This window comes from Astyanax mexicanus, chromosome 4 (genome assembly GCF_023375975.1).
Source record: "Astyanax mexicanus isolate ESR-SI-001 chromosome 4, AstMex3_surface, whole genome shotgun sequence".
Classification (NCBI taxonomy): Eukaryota; Metazoa; Chordata; class Actinopteri; order Characiformes; family Acestrorhamphidae; genus Astyanax; species Astyanax mexicanus.
In genome coordinates this window covers 45,374,765-45,398,102 of record NC_064411.1, presented here as the reverse complement: position 1 = coordinate 45,398,102, position 23,338 = coordinate 45,374,765, and the positions used below count along the sequence as shown (strand labels likewise).

The following is a 23,338-nucleotide window of genomic DNA, read 5'->3' as shown; positions in this document are numbered from 1 at the left end:
AGGATGCTATCCAAAGGATGCTGCCCACAGGACACTGCCCATGTACTCACCACAGGCACTTTTTTATCCTAAGTTATAAGTAATGGGAAGAGGAAATAGATTATTTTCATTTAAATTGTAGCTAAACTTTAGTGGGAACGTTTTTTTTTAACTGTCTACTTAAATATTTGCATTTATATGGATTAAATAGAGATTATCTAACATCTTGGCATTGGTTCAGGCCTTTCAGTTACTACAGTAAGTGTATTAGCCTATGTAGCAGTGGATTATGGCACACGCTGTGCCTAGATACTGCCTTGTTCTTTCCAGAAAACCCCCTGGATTGAGATCAGAGTACATTCCAACCAAAATCAACAGGTTTGATAACACGTATGCTCTTTCTCAAAACCTCCTTTATTGAAAACCTGCCTGGACAGTGGATGATCAATCAACAGTGTTGTAAGACAGAGCCCGGGGCCATGCCAAGTTTACATTAGGAGAGAACACAGATTTGAAGGAAGTCATGGAACATGCAGTCTCAATACATGACCAAGCACCCCAATCAGAGGGAGGGTAATATATTATCATATTTTTATAGTAAAGAAAGTAAATGCCAAAAAAATAGCTTGATTTGTAGTCAGATGAACAGGGTATTGCTTCTGGGCGTAGCACATTTTTTTCACAGAGGTTTTATGGTTCTCTACGCTTTGATAATGTCATAATATATTAATCAATCAAAAACCAACAGGAACGTACTGTGCATTCTAGTACAGGGAGCATACAGGATATGTCTCTGGGTGGCCATCACTCATAGTGTGGGCGTGTAGCTGTCAAAGTATCTGCAGTCAAATATCTCTTAACCACTCTATAAATTAATAATAGACATCAAATATACCATATCAAAACACATCAAGAAATGAATTTGTAAAACATATGCATTTGCTCTTTTTTCTGTCCACAGTGGTTGGTTGCAACATTTGAGAAGACTATATGTTTAAACATTATATTTCTGGATATTGAAAGCAATCATTGCATAGTTACCTTACTTGTTCAACAGTAAAACAAATAGCTAACAATATAAAATCACCATTTTTACATTCCAAATAATTTTAAGTTAATGTAGCCTCTTACTCAACATAATAGAAATACATTGACCAGATGGTTTCAATTTTGCATGCTCTTAATAATGCAATAACTGTAGAAATTACAATTTTCTCAGTAATCCAGTCAACATGTTTAAACACATGTAATCAGGTAACAGGACAACTCCAGATTTACATGAATCCAGCAATAATCAAAGATTTCTACTTGGCAACCAGGCAATTATCTTACACAAGCACACGGCATAAAATTGGGTTAGATTTGTGTGAATGTGCAAAGAAAGAAATCAGAGTAATTGTGTAGAAGTGCTCATAAATTCAGTTACTGAGGTAAAATCCAGCCCTATTTATCAAATTATTAATCAGATTTATCAGATTTCTACACTTTTGAACAGAATCAGTGGTAATTCAGCTAGTTACAGGTTTAAGTAGGGTTGTCTAGGGTTGTATGAGTTTAAAAAAGGCACATTAAAATCCCTGACATTAAAGATTTTTTTTAAAGTAGATAAAAAAATAGTTAGGAAATTAGTCAATTTCTTAAAAAATACATGTATTAAATTTAGAAAGAGCAATAAATCTTAAGTCTTCACTTAAACTTTAAATATGACCCGACACTTACTTGTTGTTTGCAACTGAGGAATTGTTCCCATCTCTGTCATAAGAAATTTACCTACCTTGCCTTTCTAAACCTCTGTAGTGGGTCAGGCCTATTGACTCATCTTCTGCATGTTGTTTATTGCTCTGATGGAATTCATAAATTTAGCCAACTTGGTAAATAACAGCGTTTAAAGCAATACCATTATATAACAGATTTTAAAGCAATACAATTAGTTCAGATCATGATGTGAAACATGAAAATAAGGCCTATAATTCAAAAGAAAAGTAGAAAAATCTGTTCAGGTTTTGTTGTATAGTACATTGGGGTTTCAAGCATGCTGTTTACTTTTTTTTGTCACACTATTAGTCAAAAAGTCACTTTAATCTAAGGATATTCTGCCCTCTGCAGGTTAGCAGAACTAGAGTCAGAAAATCCCACACAGCATTATTAGTTTTTAAACAGACCTTTGCTACATTTTCACATTTGCCTAGTCTATTGTATTTTAGGACACCAGGATGTAGCCATAATTTTATTTATTATCACTAATAATAAAATAGGGGGAAAGGTTACTGTAAATGTAAAATACATCTGTACACTATTTTAACGGAAACATCCTCAGTTCACATCAAACAGTACAAACCCACAGCATATTTCTCTAGAAGATAAATGATAAATATGCACAGCTTTTTTGCAAAAAATAAAAATGAATTATTTTTCAATTTATACAGAGTCTCCAGAGGTCTTTTTCTCACAAGTCTGCCTATTCTTAATATGTGCAAGCAAACTGCATGCAAATAACATTAATATATAAAATATTTAACAATGAATACTACTTATCTTGCATTCTGCAATTATAGCATTCACAGCAGAACGTAGAAGAGATGAATTGTACAAAGAAGGTATGTTTTTAATAAATAAATTGTTTTTATTTAGATAAATACATTGGAACATATATATCATAGTTATAGATTTACAATTCATTTTTAAAATAAAGTAAAAATCACAAAGACATGTAATGTAAATGCAAATATTTATCTCAGTATTAGGATTTAATACTATATGCCATATGTTAATAATATATAAATAGACTCACAGATTATTTTCATTGTATATATGCATGAACGTATGGAAATATACCCAGAGTGCCACTCACAAGGGCAGTGCAGGTTAGTACCTGAAGTAGGTCATGATGTAGCATATGAGTATGTAACCCATAATCCAGTGAGCAAGTGTGGGCCTACTGATGACTCAGTGGGAAAAATCTAGGTCACAAAGAAAAGTTTTTTGGCAGTCTCGAAAATGGGATTAGTTTTGAACAAATAGTTGTCAATGGCATCGATTTAATGGCTTACATTTACTGTAATTTATTGGCTGTACTTGTCAGCACCATTCCTTTATTTCTGAAATGCAGTATATTGGCAGAATAACAAATTGGCACCAGCAAAATGCAGTTCAGATAATAATGGTCAATGGTCAATTCAGCTTCTTTGAGCCTGCGGCTGGAAAGTTTCCCAACCAAAAAAGGTTTTGAAAAATGTATTAAAACAGGAAGGAATAGCACAAAGTTATAATTATTGACTTTGGTAGTATAGCTTGAGCTGTAGAACATTCTTCTTGCCGTTCCTTAGGTTCCTGTGGATACCATCCTATAGATAGCAGAGGTTTTAGCAGAACAGAAATTCATTTTTTTTCTAATTTTCATTTAGCAAAAACAATTGTACAGTTCAAGTGAGCCTAATCCTAAACCGTGGCCAATGCAGTTACAGATAGTGGGTTCATATTTGTTCTGCATCTCCATAAACCTTCTTAGGTCTGCATCAACAATGGCTGCGTCCCAATAGCATGCAGCACACTAATAGTATTACTACTAATAGGTGCATATAATATACTATAAAGACTAATCTTTTTAATGCATGATATTGGTTTGGCAGGTGAGCACACAAATTATGGATGTACTGACCTGTTTTGTACTAACAGGACATAACAAAATGTTGCTTTGTCAATAATTTACTGTAAATGACTGTATGTTCTTCTGCCAGTGGTCCGCCTTATTTTCTAACATTGTTCCAAACATGAGTCGATCTTCCAGTTACACATTTTTCATTACACTAAGAGATAAAAGTGTCCATCATAACCACACTCAAAAACCATAGAGTTATAAATGTTGAGTATACTTAACGTTATTCAACTTAAAACTTTTAATTGGGGCACATGCAATGTCTTTTTTGCTCAATGTCTTTGGCTCTTCAGATGCTTTTTACGTGAAGTTTCGGAAAGATCCAGTCATTCCCCGCAGTTCCTTCACAGAATAGAGCACACCGAAGAGTGCTCCTGTTTCCGGAAAGCTATAGTTGGGTGGGACCAGCGCCGCCATCTTGGCTGGAGGTCTTTTGGGCACAGGCTGGTGTACCCTACTGCCTCCACAGTGCTCCTCCTTTGGACGCGGTGCAGGACAATGCGATACACTCCGGTTAACGGGCTCTGGCAGTCCAGGTGCGCATTGTTCTTGAGGTGTATCTCTGTGATGCCCAGCTCCTCAAGTACTACCTTGACCACCTTATCATCTGGACTCAGCACCCGCGAGAAATCTGCAAGGTGCTCTGGAGTGGATGGAGCAGGAGGGTATGGCTGCAGATACTCCACATCTTTCAGCCAGATGCTGGCCATTACCTTGGCCAAGGAGGATCGGTCAGCAGGTACCTGTCTAAGGAGGCCCCTGATGATATTCTGGCAGGGGTCAGGGACGTAGGAGGGAATGGCGTAGGCCCCCTGAAGGATGCACATCTTCAGCTTGCTCAGGCTGGTTCCTGTGAAGGGGAAGGAGGCTGTGACCATGAAGAAGAGCAAGACGCCCAGAGCCCAGAGGTCCACAAAGGCTCCAATGTAGCCCTTGTCCTTGAAGAGCTCTGGTGCAGCGTAAGGTGGAGATCCACAGAAGGTCTTCAGGATCTGGCTGGGTTGGCACTCGGTGCTGAAGCCAAAGTCGCCTACCTTGACAGTGAAGTTAGCAGTGTAGTACACATTCTCAGCCTTCAGGTCTCGGTGGATGATGTTGTTGTCATGCTGAGGATTGAATTGGGATTACACAGAGGTGGTTAGAAAAAAAGTGTTAGAAACACTTTCAAAGGAACTGTCTAAAACCAAAGTGGTCACCAATTTTTTCCACATTCATCCAATCACTTACCATGTGTCTGACTGCAGATAGAATCTGAGAGAACACCACTTTGCTCTCCACACCAGACAGTCGCCCCCTGCTGGAGATCCTGGAGTACAGCTCTCCTCCAGCAGCGTACTCCATCACCAGATGCATTCTTCTGAAGGTCTCCACCACCTCGTACAAGCGCACAATGTTGGGATGTGAGAGTTTCTCCATGTTGCTGATTTCAGAGGCGAAGAGTTTCTGGGAGTGCCTGTCCAGACGCACCTTATCCAGGATTTTGACAGCAACTCGTTCTTGAAAATGAGAAAAGACACAGAGGTGTCATCATTAGAAAACTGAAAACTGAGTTGCAGATAGTTAAACTGTTCATAATGATCTTGTTCGTTCTGCTTCAAATACACATTTTGATTTGCAAAATTTAATTTCCATTACTTTGACAGCTAATTTATCAACTAAAACAAAAGTTACTTTCTTAAAAAAAAACAGTTATTACAAGATTATAGATGAGTGGATATTGAGAGAAAAAAAATCTGATGAATGTAACAGAATTATTCAAGTCTATAAGAACTTTGGAGGCTAAATTGAGAAAATAATACGATGACATGGTTGTGTAGATGGTGTAGTGTAGTGGATAACAACACTACCTTTCCAACAGCAGTCTATAGTTTGACAGTTTGATTCTTCAATCAGTTTTTTTACAAGATATTCTGACTCAAATGTGCCCTACAAAATGGTTGAGATTCAGATTTGACCTGGAAATCTGAACATTAAAACCTTAATTACACCAGTTGCAACAAAGATGAAAGTTTTTAGACTAATAAATCACATTTCTCAAAGAAGATCTCAACAGTAATGTTCTCCGATACCTTTGGTGATGTCGTGGATGCCCAGTCTGACCTGGGAGAAGTTCCCGCTGCCGATCTCCCCGCGGAGCTCATACAAGCCGATACGGCGGCCAAACGTCAGGTCATTGATGACCCTCTCGGAGTTGGTGAGATCATGCACAGCCTGCTCGAACGCTGTGAGCTTTGCCTGTGGCTCTGAGGAATCTTCTCCTCTTCTTACCCCCTTTATCCGGGCCTCCTCTTGCCAGGCCAGCTGGGGGATGAGCTCCTTGCAGTGGGATGGCATGGTCTGCTGAGCCACCTTCCCTAAAGAGTATAAGAAGAGGAAATTAATAGCGGTTGAAACAGAATTAGGATGTAGGAAAAGACATAATGAGTGTAGTCTCTGAGAAAAGAAAGAGATGTGCTGAAACCATGGAAATGGGCAAGCTGGCTTTTTTTTCTTTAGAACAAGTAATCACTGAGCTTCAGTAAGCTTTATTAACTGTGACTAGGTAATTTATCATCAAAACAAGTGTACTAGAGACAAGCATTGAAACGTATATATATTCACTGATCAGCTACAGAGTAAGACTCGTCATCACTTCCTACTGTGTGTCAATCTGGCGACCCATGTGAGCTTTGTGTCTGAGTGTGTGAGGCAAAAAACTCTCTTTAGTGTTTGGAAATTGGACTTCTGTAGCCATTTCACACACTTGCTCATACTTATTACTGTCTGTTCCTTTAAATAGGTTTATTTTAATTGGGGCAGTGATTCTATGAGTATGAAGTTCAAAGTTTCAAAGTAAAATTCATGTGAATAACATGTTGGGAAATGTGTGGAGATTAAAGATTTGTGAAGCAATTTCTGAAGACAATAATTGGAATGGGCTTATTTTGAATTTCTATGTATGCTGTTATTTTTCTACAGTAATAAAATGAATATGTAAGTATGTAAAGAATGTTCTATGAGAGTACTGAAACGTCGATTCACTTTAAAGAAAAAATAATTAAAGCAACCTATTCAAGAAAAATCTAATTATATTACAGTATTGAGACCATACATGTTAATAGATACCTTTGATCACCACTGATTAGAGAAAATAATATTGTATTTCACTATTCCCATTCCTTTTGTATGTCTGCATTTTTATTTATTTATTTAGTACGTCACTTAGTTCGTTTTTTTCCTGCTTTATTATGTAATAGAAAGACTTTATTCACCGAAAATTTAAAGCAGCCTAGATTGTTAGAAGCAGAGACTTTTTTTCAAATCTGATTTCTCATCTCAACAAATTTAAGAAGGTAGAGATATTTCATCTTTCACCAAAAATTGTGTTTCTAAATTTTATTATTAATATTTTTTAGATGTTTGTCTAAAAGTAGAAATCTCTAAATTTTGTTTTTCATTTTGAACTCAATAAACTAAAAAGATCAAAAGCCATATTTAAATAAAATGAACCAAATGGACCTTTTACCTCATCCTTATGCATAAAAATCAGATGGTGTGTGTCTATATAGTAAAAATCTGAACTGGTTTAGAAGTGAATGTAGTGTGAATAAGAAAAGAGGATGCCAAATGCAGGATGATAAAACACAAATGTTGTCATTTTTCACATCATCACAAACAGAAAACAGTTGGAGACTTGATTGTATAGAAATTAAATAATGTTAAATAAATAAATAATTTTAATAAATGTTATTACACATGTAATTACATATGAATAGCTGATTTAAACATCATAACCCTTCTCTTCTCAGGCTTAATTGCAGTTATATATGTTAAATAAGTTTGCTTACAGAGTAGCTGCCTTTTTTCATTCTTCTTTGGATTGCGATTCTTATTCTGGTTCAGAAGCATGGTGGGCTTGCTTCAGTGGTCACTTTCATAAAGCAGTGGTAACTGATGATCTTCTGTCCGCTGCTGCAGCTGAACACCTTCTGTAAACTCCACAATCTGTCAAATCCAAATCACGTTCTTTTTGGAAAAGTGCTCAAAACCTTTTAGTAGATCTCCTTAGTAGATTTTTTAGTAGATCAGCAGAAAGTTGTTGCCTTCTTTCAGAGTATCTGCTGTCCTCTTCAGAGCGATGTATCCGAGCACAACATCTCCAGAGCAGGACTCACACTCTTACCCACCCGTTCACATCCACACTCGCCTCTGCTCTGAGCTCTCAGCTCGTCTAATCCAGCTAACAGACTTTCTGAACTGACCTGCAGACGAGCCACGAGTTTCACAAATACCTATAGCTGTCAATCATTCACACAGACAGTGATAGGATTATGGATTCTCACTGTCTGTGGTCTACTGCCAGCCCTCAGGAGGGTCAGTGGGGAAGTGAAACAAAGGTCAATATATGTGTCTTTTGTATAAGTGTGAGTTTATGTTTATTTATTGTTGTTTTTTGCCATTTTGGTCATCAATTAATGTTCTTGTTGGACAAAAAAAAATAAGATATTGAAGTTGTTGAGAGCAAAGACATATTTTGACAAATGTTTTAAACAAAAGAACAAATATATTATTTTTAATTTCTAAAATGAAGACTAGCATTGCAGCAAGTTATATATAAATCATATTTATATTATAATTAGTAAAATACAGTCCCTGAGCACTTTTTATTTAAAAACACTATGCTGATACTGGCTAGGAACCCCTTCAAAACAGTAATTTTTTTTTAATTGTTAAATTTCTTAATGCATATGTGATATTCAACTAACATTCAACTAAATGTCTATTTAGTAAAGCAACTTAACCCTAAGTTGAATGTAAATTATTAATATTAGACACTTAACCTACCCTAAACCTAAGTCTAACCTCAACCCTGAATCAACCATAAAACTTTACCCTAATCTGAAACACATATTTTGTGGAGTTACCCTGGTTTTTAATCACAGTTTGCATGTGTCTTGGCATGTTCTCCTCCACCAGTCTTACACACTGATTTTGGATAACTTTATGCCACTCCTGGTGTGAACATTCAATCAGTTCAGCTTGGTTTGATGGCTTGTGATCATCCATCTTCCTCTTGATTATATTCTAGAGGTTTTTAATTTGATAAAATCAAAGAAACTCATCATTTTTAAGTTATCTCTTTTTTTACCCAAAACTGTAGGTGGTTGTAGAAAATGTAGAGTGAAAAGTCTGTAGTGGAGTCATTATTAATATACAGTTCCTGAGCACTTTATTTAAGAACACTATGCTGATACTTACTATGAACTGCCTCAAAATAGCTTCAGTGGTTTGTGGTATGGATTACACATGATGTTATCCTAAATCTTCCACATCCCAAATCTTGTTTTGTGGTGCATTATCATGCTGGAAGTAACTAGTGGAAAGGTACATTTTGGCCATGAAGGGATGCACATGGTCAGCAACAATACTTATAATTACTGGGCCAATGTATGAACTACTGAATTACTGGGCCAATGTAAAAAACATGCCCCACAAAGTTACACCACCTCCTGGACTGTTACAATTCTTGCTGTTGGGGACCAATTAATATCTGAAATTGAGATTTACCCAAAAAGGCTATAATTTTTATAATTTTAGAAAGTAGAATAATGTTTTTTACCAAAAAAACTAAGAATGCGTGCCTGTATATTTTAGTTTATCTACAAAAAAACAGGATTTACACTGTAAAGCACTAGCATTACTGCTACTGTAAGCTGATTGGTCGGCGAGCTGATCCTGGAGATACAGGTAGAGCATGTTTAAGAGGTTTACAACTGGAGTTCAAAATGATAAAAAATATATCTGCGGTACAAAAACATTTGACAGAGTTCTGTGTCGAGAACATGAGTACATATTTCAGTATAAAACTCATCAGACATTTATAAACTCTGATTTTGCTCAGTTGCTTCATATGAACCCATTCTTAACACCTGAAGGACTCAGGATTACAGCACAACCAGTCGTTTAGTGTGAACCTGGCATTAGATACTAATTCTGTAATATGACCATAAATATGACAGAATTCACCCATATCAGTTTAAATTTAGACTATTTTATTATTCATGGTAACTTTTACTGTATCTACCATTTGAAAAGCATTGGAATCACACACTTCCTTTAGAAAGCAACTCTATTTGATGACAGTATATAAATATATCAAACATATTACTATTACATATAGGCACTTATGTATATGTGAATCCTCACACATGTGCTATTCACGAAATAGCCCTCCAACATGATGAATGTAATGGGTTCTGCAGAGTGACCTTATAGAGAGAGGACAAAAAAAAATTAGTCAGCAAGACAGCAAGATCAGACATCTGCCGTCGTCCTGCCAGTGCAGACGGGGAGACAGCGCACGAGAAAGTCTCAGTTACACACACACACACCCACACTAGGCTAAGGCCTCATTAATTTCTCTGACTGAGCATTATGTGTATTACGCCACACATGCAGTGTGTATTAGTGAGCGCTCGTGAGGAACAGTCAGAGTCTGACTCACCGATAATCCTCAGAGGATGAAGTCTATTTAAAAGGTTAATACCTCTACACATGTAACGCAGCTTTAGATCTGAAGGTGTATAATACTTCTGCCCTGACCAGCCATAATATTAACACCACTCATTCAGTGTTTTCATTTTTGTGTTTTCTTTTCCTACATTGTAAATGAATACTGAAGTCATCCAGACATGAAGGAATACATGTTGGAATCATGTAGTAAGTGTTAAACAAACCATTTAGGTGCTCTTATATTGGGTACTGTTAATTTGTGGTTTCTGAGGCTGGTAATTCTGATTAACTTATCCTGTGCAACAGAGGGAATGCTTGCTCTTCCTTTCCTGGGGCGGTCCTGGTGAGAGCCAGTTTCATCATAATGTTTGTGAGGATACGTTCCAAGTTCTTGAATGTTTTTGACTGATTGACTGACCTTCATTTCTAAATGCTCATGTGACATTCAACTAAAATCCAACTAAATGTCTTACTGTTTAATGTAAATGATTCATATTAGAATCTAATCCTACTCTTAACCCTAAACATAAGCCTTACCTAAACCATGAATCAACCATAAAACCTTACCCGAATCCAAACCTTAATCTAAAACTTACATCCAACACTAAACATAGACTTTAAATGTTAAGATTAGGGTTCATGTTAGAGTTGGATGTAGAGTTGACCAGTAAAATATAATGTACATAGGCGGTTGTAGAAAATGCAGAATTATGTATTCTTGCGTGAATTTTGCAATGCTATTTAGAGGAAATAAAAAGCTTACCAGGAGCAATAACTTAAAATGTAGATTAATCTGGACAATATTTATTGAGCTGACCATCGCTTGGCATCTTTCTCTTCCAGGCAAGCTCTTGAGAAGGCAGCAGTATGTGGGTGAGCATTCTCCTTTTGGCCACTGGTTTCTGGTCCCTGTAATCAAGACCAAAGTTGATTGGGCATTCTCTCTTTTTATATTGAGTTTATGCTATTCAGTAATGTTTATTTATATGCCGATTCACATTACTTTGGAAAGACTTTAACAGATCAAAGACTACATTAGGTTGCCCTTGATAGACCATTATTCTATTATCATGGTAAGACCAGTCCATGATGCATTACAAACAGCCCTTCCTGAGGTTTAAAAGGAAGCAACCACTATCTTCAAAGTTGTGCCATTTCCTTTGGTGTACATGTTCAACATAAACGACTCTCATTAAAGATATTTTCATTAGAGTGCAATAATCCTATTAACTTCATAATGACACTTTATGGAAGTTAATGATTATGCTAATGATTAGCTGAAGTTAATGATTAAGTGTCATTAGCATGTTCTCTTAACTGGAGCAGAGAATGAAACTGGTTCAGTATCAGTGTGTCTTTGAAAGTGAAACAAGGTAAAGGTGTAACAAAAGATCAATCATTATAATCAGTGAGGTGGAAATGGTTCAGGAGGATGAAAGCTCAGAATCAAAGAACAGAAACTGAGCTCAGGAATGGCTCAATACACTTACTAAACTGAGATGGACTGGAAAACCATCATGCCTTTACAGTTCCCTTAATGGTATTGGCATTTTGTACAATCAAGGTAATATTAGTCCTAATATAATTAGAGTAATTGACCATTTGATGATATTAAAGAGCAACAACTTAATATCTTTGGTATAAGTGAGAAAAACTGTAAACTGAACTGTAAACTATATGAACCCCTTAAAATGCCTTGTCCCGTATATTTGAGAGATTTGAAATTTCCTACAGGACACTTGGAGAAACTGTATGTTAAATCTTTGTTTCACTTAATAATTTCAGATCAGTAACAGGAATCAAACCCAAATTCAGCATGTTTAAAAATAAAGATGTAAAAACTAGACAAACATAATGAAACTAATGATTGGGGAACATGAACTGTTTGATTTATATTTAGAAAAATATTGATTTCAAAATAAAGTTCAGGAAAGAGCCAATTATATGATTGTATTCATTATATTTTGACATAAGCAGATTTACTTAAATATTTTTGTTATGTTTTTATTACAATTAAAACTATGCTGTTCAATATTGTTCCTTATCAAACATGAAAGCTTTTTATGCAATGCTTGAATAGAAATCTTAAAGATTTAGTGGTGTAAAGTCAAGCAGACTTGCAGGCCTGTTAAGTCAAGCAGGCCTGTTAAGGGGTTAACCAATTCATACTCTTTAATACTTTTAGCATCTGCTGCTGCATCTGTGGAGTATAGTCATTTACCAGAAACAATAACCTTTCCTAGTATTACATTGTAGTTACACAATAATAATAATATGTGTTAGTACAACTTTGGAAGCAAGTTAATACATTTTCTAATAAACAAAAATTCATAAATGAACATAAATGAATCAACCAACATTGCTATGCTCTAATTAATGTTTACGTTTTTAATTGTTCTAATTTTGTCCCTTTTTATCATGTCTGTTGTACACTACAAACAGACGGTTCAGAGCCTATTTTTTAACATTGTAATTTTGGCCATTTGGCCAATTTTGCAGCATCTTCTGGGGGTCACTGAGGGTTCTGTATTGTATGTATAATGTTTTGCCTGATTCTCTGTTCTGCGATCACAGTTCTGTAAAGCTGCTTTGCAACAAATGAAGTTGTAAAAAGTTCTATACAAATAAATTTGATTTAATTTTATTTAAACTTCAAATAAAGAAAAAACAGTAGATATTTGTGGATAGATTTCCCCAAAATATTAGAGAGAGTACCTTAAACATGAAACAAATAGTTTTCCATAATAGAATAGAATAGAACTACTGTTGAGTTACATAAAGGACATATGTAACTTTAAATTTATACAGCAAGTATGGTGTAGCATTCACATGTTTATATGAACTTAACATTAAAAGTTCTGAACTAGTACTATGTCATTAAAAAAAAACTGTCAGTTTTAGTTGAAAGTGAAAGAAGACATAACATCTTTTTGAAGTGGTTGAAAGGTGTTAATGGTACTTCTACATACAGATTTGGTTGAAAGTAAAAGTTAAAAAGGAATCTCACATTTCCTCACATCTCACAATGTGTTTTCAACCACTTCAAAAAAATCATTTAACAGCTTTTTAACAGCAGCATTTTTTGAAGTAATAAAGTAAATTCTTCCAAACCATAACCCGCTTCAACATTTAACATTAAGGAAACTATTCTATTCACTGCTTTTAATCTTAGAATGTTGTCAAAATTTTAAATTAATTTGTGAAATGTGAGGTAATTGAGTTATTTTAATACAATCCAATATTTAACATTCAACTCAACATTCACAATATGTCATTTCTCTCCAATGAAAAGTATGTATCTTCAAATATATGATTTTACAATAGAGATCAAACATGTTTTTACATGTGCTTTGAATGGATGGTAATGTAAAGTGAAAAATCAGAAAAACAGTCAAGACACTGTTCTTTAAATTTCATTACAATAAATAGACAATAAGGTGAAAATGCTCAAAAAATGCTGAGTGGTTTTGAACCATCCATCCTGACCATCCTGATCCATCCAGCCAAAGCCAGTTCTTCTAAAAACCGCTCCAAGAAACCTTATCCTTCCAAAGAACTTTGACCGTACTCTGCCAGAGAGTTGTTTCAAAACGTAAGGTCAATAAACCAGTAAATCAGATCCCAATAACCAATACCAAGACCAAAAAACATAACCTTCTGAGTAGAGTAATGCTCAATATTTATCCCCAATAGGACATTTATCCTTCATGACTGCTCCATGACTCTTCCACCAAGTAACAGAGAGAAAGTGAGGACGCATGTCTGTGTGAGTGTATGTTGCTTTGACCTCTCTCTCTCTCTCTCTCTCTCTCATTCCCTCACTCACACCATTTGTCTCATGCTGAATAAACACCAAGGTGCTGCTCTCCTCAGCAGGAGGGGGCTGAGCGCTACCAGTTTACTTGTGTTTTGCTTTAAGTGAAGGTGCTAAACACTTTCCTCCCGAGATAAAAGATTAATACCTTCCAATGAGAGATACTTAGAGCCTCAAAGCCCCTTAAGCAGTTCATTAGAGAAAGGATGGACCTGAGCGACACGGTTCCCCGCAGAGATCTCGCGCCCCCAAACAAGGGGGAACTTGCCTTTGGAGGTGAAAAGCTCTACAGGTACTTCAGGAGGAGGCGTTCTCTTTGAACTTTGATGTGTCCCCCGCCTAGCAGCAGGCATTAGAGTGATGGAAATTTGATTACTTCTTCTGGCCTTTCATTTAGCACCAGCGGGGAGCATTTAACCACAGACATTTGTGGCCAGAAGAGAACAGAGTATATATATCCCCACGAGGAAGGACAGGAGGTAGTCAGTAAAGTGTGTACTGCTGAGAACCAGTAGTGTGTGTGTGGTTAGTGTGAGGGAACACAGGAAGCTATAAGGAGTACTGCTATGGATATGGTGCCACTGGGTTTGTTTCTTCTTCTCTGCATGTGCCATCAGAGTTGTAAGTAGTTTCCACTTATTTTTACCTTTTTTGCACAGGTTTGTCAAATGCTTTGTGTTTTTAACTTGATTGGGACGGAGTGACGGTCTAACTGCCACTGTCTGTTTAAATGGTTAGTGTGTTGCTTTCTTGGAACCAATGATTTAAATGTAAAATATAGTTATAGTTATAGTTATAGTTATACTTAAAAGTAGCATATAATGTGGTCATGCAAGGTATTCCAATCAAACTATTCAGACTTTTTCAGTATTCAGATTCAGTCACATGTTTTGGTTTGTTCTATGTTTCGTAATGACCCTAAACGTACTAAACTGTGTTACTGTGTGTCTTCCAGTGACAAGGAACCTCTTTGCAGAGAGAGCTTGTTGCAGACGCCAGAGTCACTTCGTCTACATAGGAAAAGGTAACAGAGCCAGGTGGGCACCTGGTGTTATAGTGCCCCCTATCAGCCTGAACAAGAAATAACTGCTTTTAAACTTTAACTCTGAAATATTGGACCTCATTCAGCAACCTTTCTTAGAAAGAAAGAGTTTTCACAGAGAATTTAGGAGTTTTTACAAAGATTCAGAAAATCCAATATTTTTTTCTTATTCAGAATTAGTTTTTTTATTATAAGAGCCTAGTTATTAACTATTCTGTTGTTTAAAAATCCATCATTATTTTTTGTTAGTTTTAATAAAGAATTTAATAAAGTTATTGGAAGATATTGATAAACAGGGTCCATTGTTGCAATTGCATGCTATGTTTTATATTGTGGGAACAGTTTATCAATTGAATTAACAGAATTATTTGCAAAAGAAAAGCTATGTAAATATTGTTTAAAATGAACTCTCGTAAAAAATGGGATATTATAGATGATTTTCTTTTTGCATTAGTTAATACATTTACATTACACAAATAGCAGTATTTATGACAGCAATAAACATTATCAAATGGTTTAGGGTTCAGGATTCAGTTTTTGAATCAGTTTCTCTGGTTTTGCTATTTATAGGTATATGTTTGAGTAAAATGTTGCTTGAGTAAAACAGTGTTGTTTTATTCTATAAACTACAGACAAAATTTCTCCCAAATTCCAAATAAAATATTGTCATTTAGAGCATTTATTTGCAGTAAATGAGAAACGGCTGAAATAACAAAACAGATGCAGAGTTTTCAGACCTCAAATAATGCAAAGAAAACAAGTTCATATTCATAAAGATAAAAGTTCAGAAATCAATATTTGGTGAAATGACCCTGTTTTTTAATTATAGTTTTCATGCATCTTGGCATGTTTTCCTCCACCAGTCTTACACACTGCTTTTGGATAACTTTATGCCTTTACTCCTGGTGCAAAAATTCAAGCAGTTCAGTTTGGTTTGATGGCTTGTGATCATCCATCTTCCTCTTGATTATATTCCAGAGGTTTACAGTTTGGTAAAATGAAGGAAAAACATCATTTTTACGTGGTCTCTTATTTTTTTCCAGAGCTGTATGTTAAGTCATCAATATATCTCAAAATGTATTACATTTATTTTACCTCTTTTCCATAATTCAGATATCTCAGGCAGCCCTCTGAATGTGGATGTGGGCATGTGCAGGACACACTGCGGCCAATCAAGGCCATCTTCTTTTGAATCTGGGATGCAAAGCTACTCAAGACATTCCTCCATGCTGGAGTACCTGAAAGAGAAAAAGGTATTAAAACAGACACACACAAGCCATCTACATCAGCAGTGCTTAAACAGCTGTTAAAACTATAGTATTATGAACCTTTTACCTTATGTTGACTATTGATAGCACAAATTGTAAATTGTAGAAGAGAACAATATGTAAGAGGAAATAAAAATATAATATGTATAATATATGCCTACAAAAAGGTTAAATCTTTTGTATAATGGTTTAAAATAATGTGTTGTAATCAAGTTCTTTGTAATCAAGATTCTGTCCACTTACTAAACCAATATTGATGGCTTTCCTTTGTCAGATGAGAATGCTGGCGGCTGCATCTCGAGACTCTGGGCCAGTCAGTGGTGGTGCACCATTATGCGGATTGAGCGCTACCTGTGAGCCCACTGGAACACGAGTGGATAAAGTGCTGCTTATTGATGGTCTGCGAGAGGTTGAGATCATAGAGGACTGTCACTGTGAAGCTAAAGTGACGTGGTGTCTCCGTGCACCGTCCCTAAAGACCTACTTCTTCGAAACACCATATGAGACCACCATCGACGTTGGGAAGTGCGTGGGGTCAAAAGGTGAACAAGGTAAGAAGCGGAAGAGGAAATGAACTACTTATGCCCGGTGCCCACATTCCAGTGTATCGAATAATATACCAAAATGATGATTTTTGTTTGCAGTCTTGACTTTTGAAAAGGCTACTAAAACTACCCTAAACTGAAGACACCATATCAACACACAGCATTTAGTAGAATACTAATGTTTGTAGACCTAAATATTACGTTGAAGTCCAACATTTCTAAACATACAAATGTCGAACTAGTCCTTCAGATAGATGCTATAAAAAAGATCTAATTTATGGGTCTTGTAGTCCAGATTTAAAGACTCCAGTTTGTTTCAACCTAACCTCAATCTAGTAAAATACAGCTCTGGAAAAAAATAAGAGACCACTTAAAAATGATGAGATTCTTTGATTTTACCAAATTAAAAACCTCTGGAATATAATCAAGAGGAAGATGGAAGATCACAAGCCATCAAACCAAACTGAACTGCTTGAATTTTTGCACCAGAAGTGGCATAAAGTTATCCAAAACAGTGTGTAAGACTGGTGGAGGAGAGCATGCCAAGATGCATTAAAACTGTGATTAAAAACCAGAGTTATTCACCAAATATGGATGCTTATTTGAGGTCTGAAAGCTCTGCATATTCTCATTTTCCGCAAACAAATGCTCTAAATTACAAACTTTTTGGGGGGAATATGGGACAAATGTTGTTAGTAGTTTATAGAATAAAACAACATTGTTCATTTCACTTAAATATATACCTATAAAAAGAATTGCTCTCTTATTTTTTTCCATAGCTTTATGTAGCTTGTTATTTTTAGAATAAACAACAATCATTTAGTATGGACAACAGACAATTTGAAGATAAATTATCTCAAAATACACTCCATTATGGCTGCAATTTGTTACAGGATGTTTACTAATTTTAACTACATTGAAATCTTTAGTCTAAATTTTTGTTTATGGAAACTAATTGTGTGCTACAAAAGCGACAGATAGAGACTACTTCTGGAATTGCTGATGTGATTCCTCATAAAGTCATTAATTCTGAGGTTCTTTTTCATAAATTGTATCTCTCTCATCCAAGAACCTATTTGGCCATTTTAAGCATTGGGAATGTGCGCTTTCAAACAATTCAGGCCTGTAAACATTGGAATCCACCTAATCGTTGGGTCCATTCTTGGTGAGATAATCTAAACAGTCAGAAGTCTGAGTCTGACAGATTGACATTTTTAAATAATTACATTTCATTTATCTCAATTATGATAATGATCATTGTAATTGAATCATTGTGGTCTGTGGTTTTTGTTCACAGAGGGATTTTCCTGTGTGCCGACTAAGTTTGATTCTACTCTTGTGGACACTCCAAACAAAGTGGAGCTGATTCAGACAGTGACTGGGTGTGACATGAAAGAAGGCTGCTACAGAATCCCTTACATAGAATATCATTATGAGATCACATACAGTGAAGAAGGGCTCAAAGAAGAGAAACTGAAGGTGAGTTTAAATCTGAAACTCCTCGAAAGTATTGATGATTTCGGGCTTTTTTCACCACTCTTTATCTGCACGTAGTTACCAATTAGTAATCATTTTAGTGTGTAATAAGGTCAGGGAGTATATTAATTTACAACAACAGCATCAAAATAATGTTAATACTTTATAATTAGACTCATTAGGAAAGCTTGTATACAATTAATACAATTAATTTCTTATTTAATAGAAAAAATGATCCCATGCGTAGGTGGCAGGTCTCACACTCACAGTAAGTGTTACTGGTTGAAGAGGAAATTAGTCATTTCAGCTTGGTCTTAGTCAAGGCTAACAAGTCATTTCCATTTGCATTTGCTTAAGATTAAGCCTATGATCCATTTCCCCCAATACACAATCACTATCTTACCCCTGACACCCTCAACTTCCCACCCTCCACACATTTCTGTGTAAAAAAGTACAGTGTAAATCAGCAGCGCAGATTTTGACTTTAGGTTTAAAAAACATCATTAAACATAGATGTTTCTCATTAGAACACAATGAATATTTTTTTTTTTACTGAGCCATGTCATTATTTTTTTCATATCATTTAATTAGTTAATTGTAATACATGTTGGCAGTGTTAAAGAGATTAAACAGTCATGGCTTTGTATTTAATTATAGCACAAATAAAGTTTAGTGCTTGGATTTAGATGAATAAACACATATCCCTGTTTTCTCTTTAAAAATAAAAAAGAATGTATATGTGATTTCTCCCAAAAGCGAGAAATGTTAAAAAATGTATGATTACTTGTTCGAAGAACTTAATTGCAAACTGTGTTGTTTTAAAATTAATTTTATCAATCGCCCCATCTCTAAACTACCTGCTTATTATTACTACTCATATCTACACTTTTTTCCTCACTGCTCATAAACTAATGTGTAAGTTGTGCAGTTTTAAGACTGAGGGATGGGAGGAAAGCTATGGGAATTTAAGCTTGACTTATTTCAACTATTGAAAAAAAGTCAGAGTCCTGCGGACCATCTGTGGTAGCTCCAAGAAGGTGTGAGGAGAGGATCACAAATGGGCCCAGCAGGTGCCAAATCAAAGCACTTAGCATGTTAAGAGGATAGCTCTACCCCCTGGGGTTTGGAGTTGACTGGTGAATATTAGCAGCGTGTGGTGAGCTGATTGCTTCTCTCTCTCTTGTGTTGCTAATTTGCAGGAAATAGACGTGGGGAGATGTTTGGGAAGCTGCACCTCAGGAAACCGCTGTCTTCTCAGGTACACTTCAAAACAGCTGACATAACACAGATGGTGAACAAAGCATTACAGAAGGAGGACGAAACACAGTCTTCACTTTTAATGTTGATTAATATAAGAACAGATATAAAAAGTACAAAAGTTGTTTTTTTATACATTCTGACAGTTAAGACATACACAACTTTTGTCAATCTTTTTTTGTGTTTTCCAGTATTTTTCCTGTTTTATCTGGTGCCCACAAATAAATTACATATACATGAGACGGAAAACAATATATTATTCCACAGGGTTTATACCTAGATGGCCACCAACATCAATAGACATTGCTGTCTATTTTTACTTAATGTATGATGTCATAAAACTAAATTGTCAATATCAGGACAACATCTAATATCATTGTCAATTTGATATAGGAAAATCATGACAGCTGATGCTGTTGGTTTTAAGGTAACCAAAGCATAACGTCTGCTTTACTTTATAATGTTAACATTCACACAATGTAAAATCATAATGTTACTAGATTTTGATATGGTGTTGGTCAAGTCATGATATAAAACCAAAATATGTAACCAACATCTGTATAACATTAAAGCTTGATACCAAACTAAATTTGGTGTCTCAACTATTTAACATCTGTAGAATGTTAAGCTATTTCGAAAAAAAAAAATGAATTGACTACTAGGAGTATTAGAATAGTGAATCTTTCCAACAGGTGCTTTTTGAAGCCATGTAAAAATTTTAATATCAAATATCAAAATATAAGTCAAAGGTACTCTGTTGGGAAAAATGACTAGGAGCCTGTAATGTGTCATGACATTATGTCAACATAAACATTCATATTAAACATGTTTCATGCCCTGAAGAAAGCCAAGATAGCCGCAATGTGTCAGCCCCAGTGTTTTTAGATCTACTTGCCATGACACATTAAAGGCTTTTAGTCATTTTTCCCAAAAGAGTGCCTTTGACTTATATATTTTTAATTGACATTCAGTGCCTACTTGGTATTATGGTGTAAAGAGTGCTGGTTAAGCTGGGATATACAAAAGAGATTTTTTGTTATATTGTATAAGTGTTTGAGCATGATAACAACAAATGTACTTAACTAGAAAGTACAACATAACTGACTAATCTAATAATAAAATACGAAGAGAGGACTACTTCAGTGCATTACTGAGATAATTTTAATGTTTATATAATTACATTCTGAAAATATTTTACTTTTACTGTTGCTGCTTTAAAATAAAGAGTAATATAAAGTAAAACAATATAATGATAGGAATATAAAGAATTCATGTGGAATTTAGCATATTTTTGTTAATAAGATTTAAATCTAACTGTGGCCTTGTTACTTTGTTACATTGTTTTCATGCACATATCTCATTAAAATAACAAAAATCATAATTTCCGTACATATATTTACATGTGCAAACGACCCGCACAATTACACTGTATGACTTTAGTCAGGTTTAACCTGTTTTAAGACTTTTGATATGTAAGGCTCATTCTTCCCTGCTCTGTTTTTACAGGAGCGCCTCGGATTCAGCTGAGTGTTTGTTGTGGGCTGAGGGTCAGGGCAGCGCATGCGTACCGCAGGGCTACAAGAGCCATACGTTCATGAACCAACACGGCCAAACTCGCACCGTCCTCTCCATCACCTCCTGCCTCTGTCAGTCTTGATCACACCGACCTCTGCTGGACTCACCTGCTCACTGTCCTGTAGACAGTCAGTGCAGTATGCTGTAAAAAAAAAAAAAAAAACACACAAAATAACATACATAAAATTGCAGAATCATAAACTTCTTAAATTAAATTAAGCGTATCTACTTAACCTTTCTTTTTTTATTTTGCATTTAGAGTTCATAGAACGTACAATTTTAACGAATGTAACACTTACTATAAAAAGGTAAATGAACTAAAAAAAAGATACTAAGTAATCTTTCTTACAGCTTAATTGACTGTACACTTAAAATTAAGACTTTTTAATAAGGTTGTTTCGAAATGACTATCTCAGAAGAACCAAATGTTTGTTCCAAAAAGAACTTTCAAAGAATTAAAGTTTAAAGTCAGTTTAAATGTAAACAGTATTGGAGTTTTTGTTTCAGTACATTTTTTTTTCAGGAAAAAATGTTTCTTTTATATTATCACACTTGGCAGTTCATGTATTATATGTAAAATATGTAAATATGATGTAAATAAAAATACGTTTTTATGTCTATCATGCTGAGTTATGTCTCATCTTTTAAAACATTGCAGAAAACATTACCAGGCTTACATTTTTGTTCTATGATTTATCATAAAGTATCAGTACAAAGTCAAAACAAAGTTTCTAACTTCCGTTTGAATTACCATTTTTTAGTTGACTGAGCAAAAATGTAACAAATGTTCAATTTAGTCAGGAGTGGGAAAATATAATTTTTGGCACGATATGTTTTACAGTAAGGAAGAAGGCTAGTGTGAAATTTAAAACAGAAACATTTTAAACAGAAATCAACAAAAATAATAAAGTTAAAACCTTTAATAAAAAAAAGAGGAAATGCCAAATTCTTGCATGACGTTTTTAAAACTTTATTTAAAATCGAGGGATAAATCTAGTTTTTATTCGCAAAAAATATATATGTGAGTCAAACAATAGCCCACATATATACACAAATTAAAAACTAATTAATTGCTTTTTTGCATTATTATTCAGAGGTGGACTATATTTACTCACATACATCGGCATATAATTTTGATGGACAGAAAACATCAGAAATCATTGTTGTTTATTAAAATCTTTGTAATACTTTCTATGACTGTAGGTTAAGGCTCTCGTTTTATTTTAAACGCAACCATCCAAAAAGAGAAAATAGAGACAAAACATTGAATCCTTATGCTGATAGAATGGATTCACAATGAAGGTAACGAAAATATAGTTGTTTGAGCAATGCCACAGAAAAAAGGTCCCATAAAGAAAAAGAATAAAGAAACGTCTGAAAATAATTTTATTTTAATTTAAATAAAAATAATTATTTTTATTTTTAATTTTATTTATTTTAATTTTAACTTTATTTGAAGAACCATTTAGCCTTAATTTTAAAAGTGCGCTGTAATCTTTGGTCTTCTATTCATTTTTATCACTAATATTTTTCGTTTTATTTAAGTTATTATTTCAAATAAGCAATCATCAATTTTATTTATTCACTATTATTGAGTGGGTGTCTACCCACCTCTTTTCACACATATACAGTGCAAAGACATTAATGCACAAACAAGACAAAGCTGAAACATTAACACGGTATTGTGTGTGGGGGATGTGAGTATGGAAAAATGTGCACGATTTAGTTGGCAGAGTTTTTGTGGAAAATTGATTTAGATGAAATATTAAACAGAAAAATATATAGTGTTTCAGACTGAGGTCTTAAAAAGAGTAAACACGTGGCGTGAACTTGTTTATTCATCACGTCAGGCTGTTATTAACAGCACGTTTCTTTGGTCGCGTTCTACAACAGACCTGCTCCACGACACGTGCTTGTTAGACCTTTCTGTGGAACAACCCGCTGCCTTTCATGCAGCTTTTGTAGAGCTGACCAATAAAGAAATCCCTCCATCACAGCTGTGTGTGACTTACATGAGCTTGGTGAGAGAAAGGAATTTCCACACCCATTATATTTATTATATTTGTTCATGTCTTGTTTTACGTTAGAAGACCATCAATATATGTGTTCAGGTTTCCACGTTGAAAAAGACCACCCGATTGAAGTTCTTTTTGAAATGTCTCTATACAACTGAAGTATACCTTCTGTGGACTGCAGGTTAAGTTAAACACACACATACACAATATATATCTTAAA

At 35.0% G+C, this 23,338-nt stretch overlaps 2 protein-coding genes across 2 annotated transcripts; one reads left to right on the top strand and one right to left on the bottom strand.

Annotated features, from left to right (window-relative positions):
• Nucleotides 1-3,670: 3,670 nt before the first annotated feature.
• On the bottom strand, nucleotides 3,671-7,848 carry LOC103034090 (serine/threonine-protein kinase NIM1). Its single transcript, XM_022678986.2, has 4 exons — nucleotides 7,462-7,848; nucleotides 5,704-5,988; nucleotides 4,862-5,130; nucleotides 3,671-4,740 (listed from the first exon to the last, which is right to left on the bottom strand). The coding sequence occupies exons 1-4, from the start codon at nucleotides 7,520-7,522 to the stop codon at nucleotides 3,979-3,981; spliced, it is 1,377 nt and encodes a 458-aa protein (XP_022534707.2). The 5' UTR covers nucleotides 7,523-7,848; the 3' UTR covers nucleotides 3,671-3,978.
• A 5,657-nt stretch (nucleotides 7,849-13,505) lies between these two features.
• Nucleotides 13,506-21,705, top strand: pnhd (pinhead). Its single transcript, XM_022678987.2, has 7 exons — nucleotides 13,506-14,561; nucleotides 14,896-14,964; nucleotides 16,096-16,235; nucleotides 16,525-16,801; nucleotides 18,093-18,274; nucleotides 19,471-19,529; nucleotides 21,035-21,705. The coding sequence occupies exons 1-7, from the start codon at nucleotides 14,507-14,509 to the stop codon at nucleotides 21,183-21,185; spliced, it is 933 nt and encodes a 310-aa protein (XP_022534708.2). The 5' UTR covers nucleotides 13,506-14,506; the 3' UTR covers nucleotides 21,186-21,705.
• The last annotated feature ends 1,633 nt before the right edge of the window (nucleotides 21,706-23,338 follow it).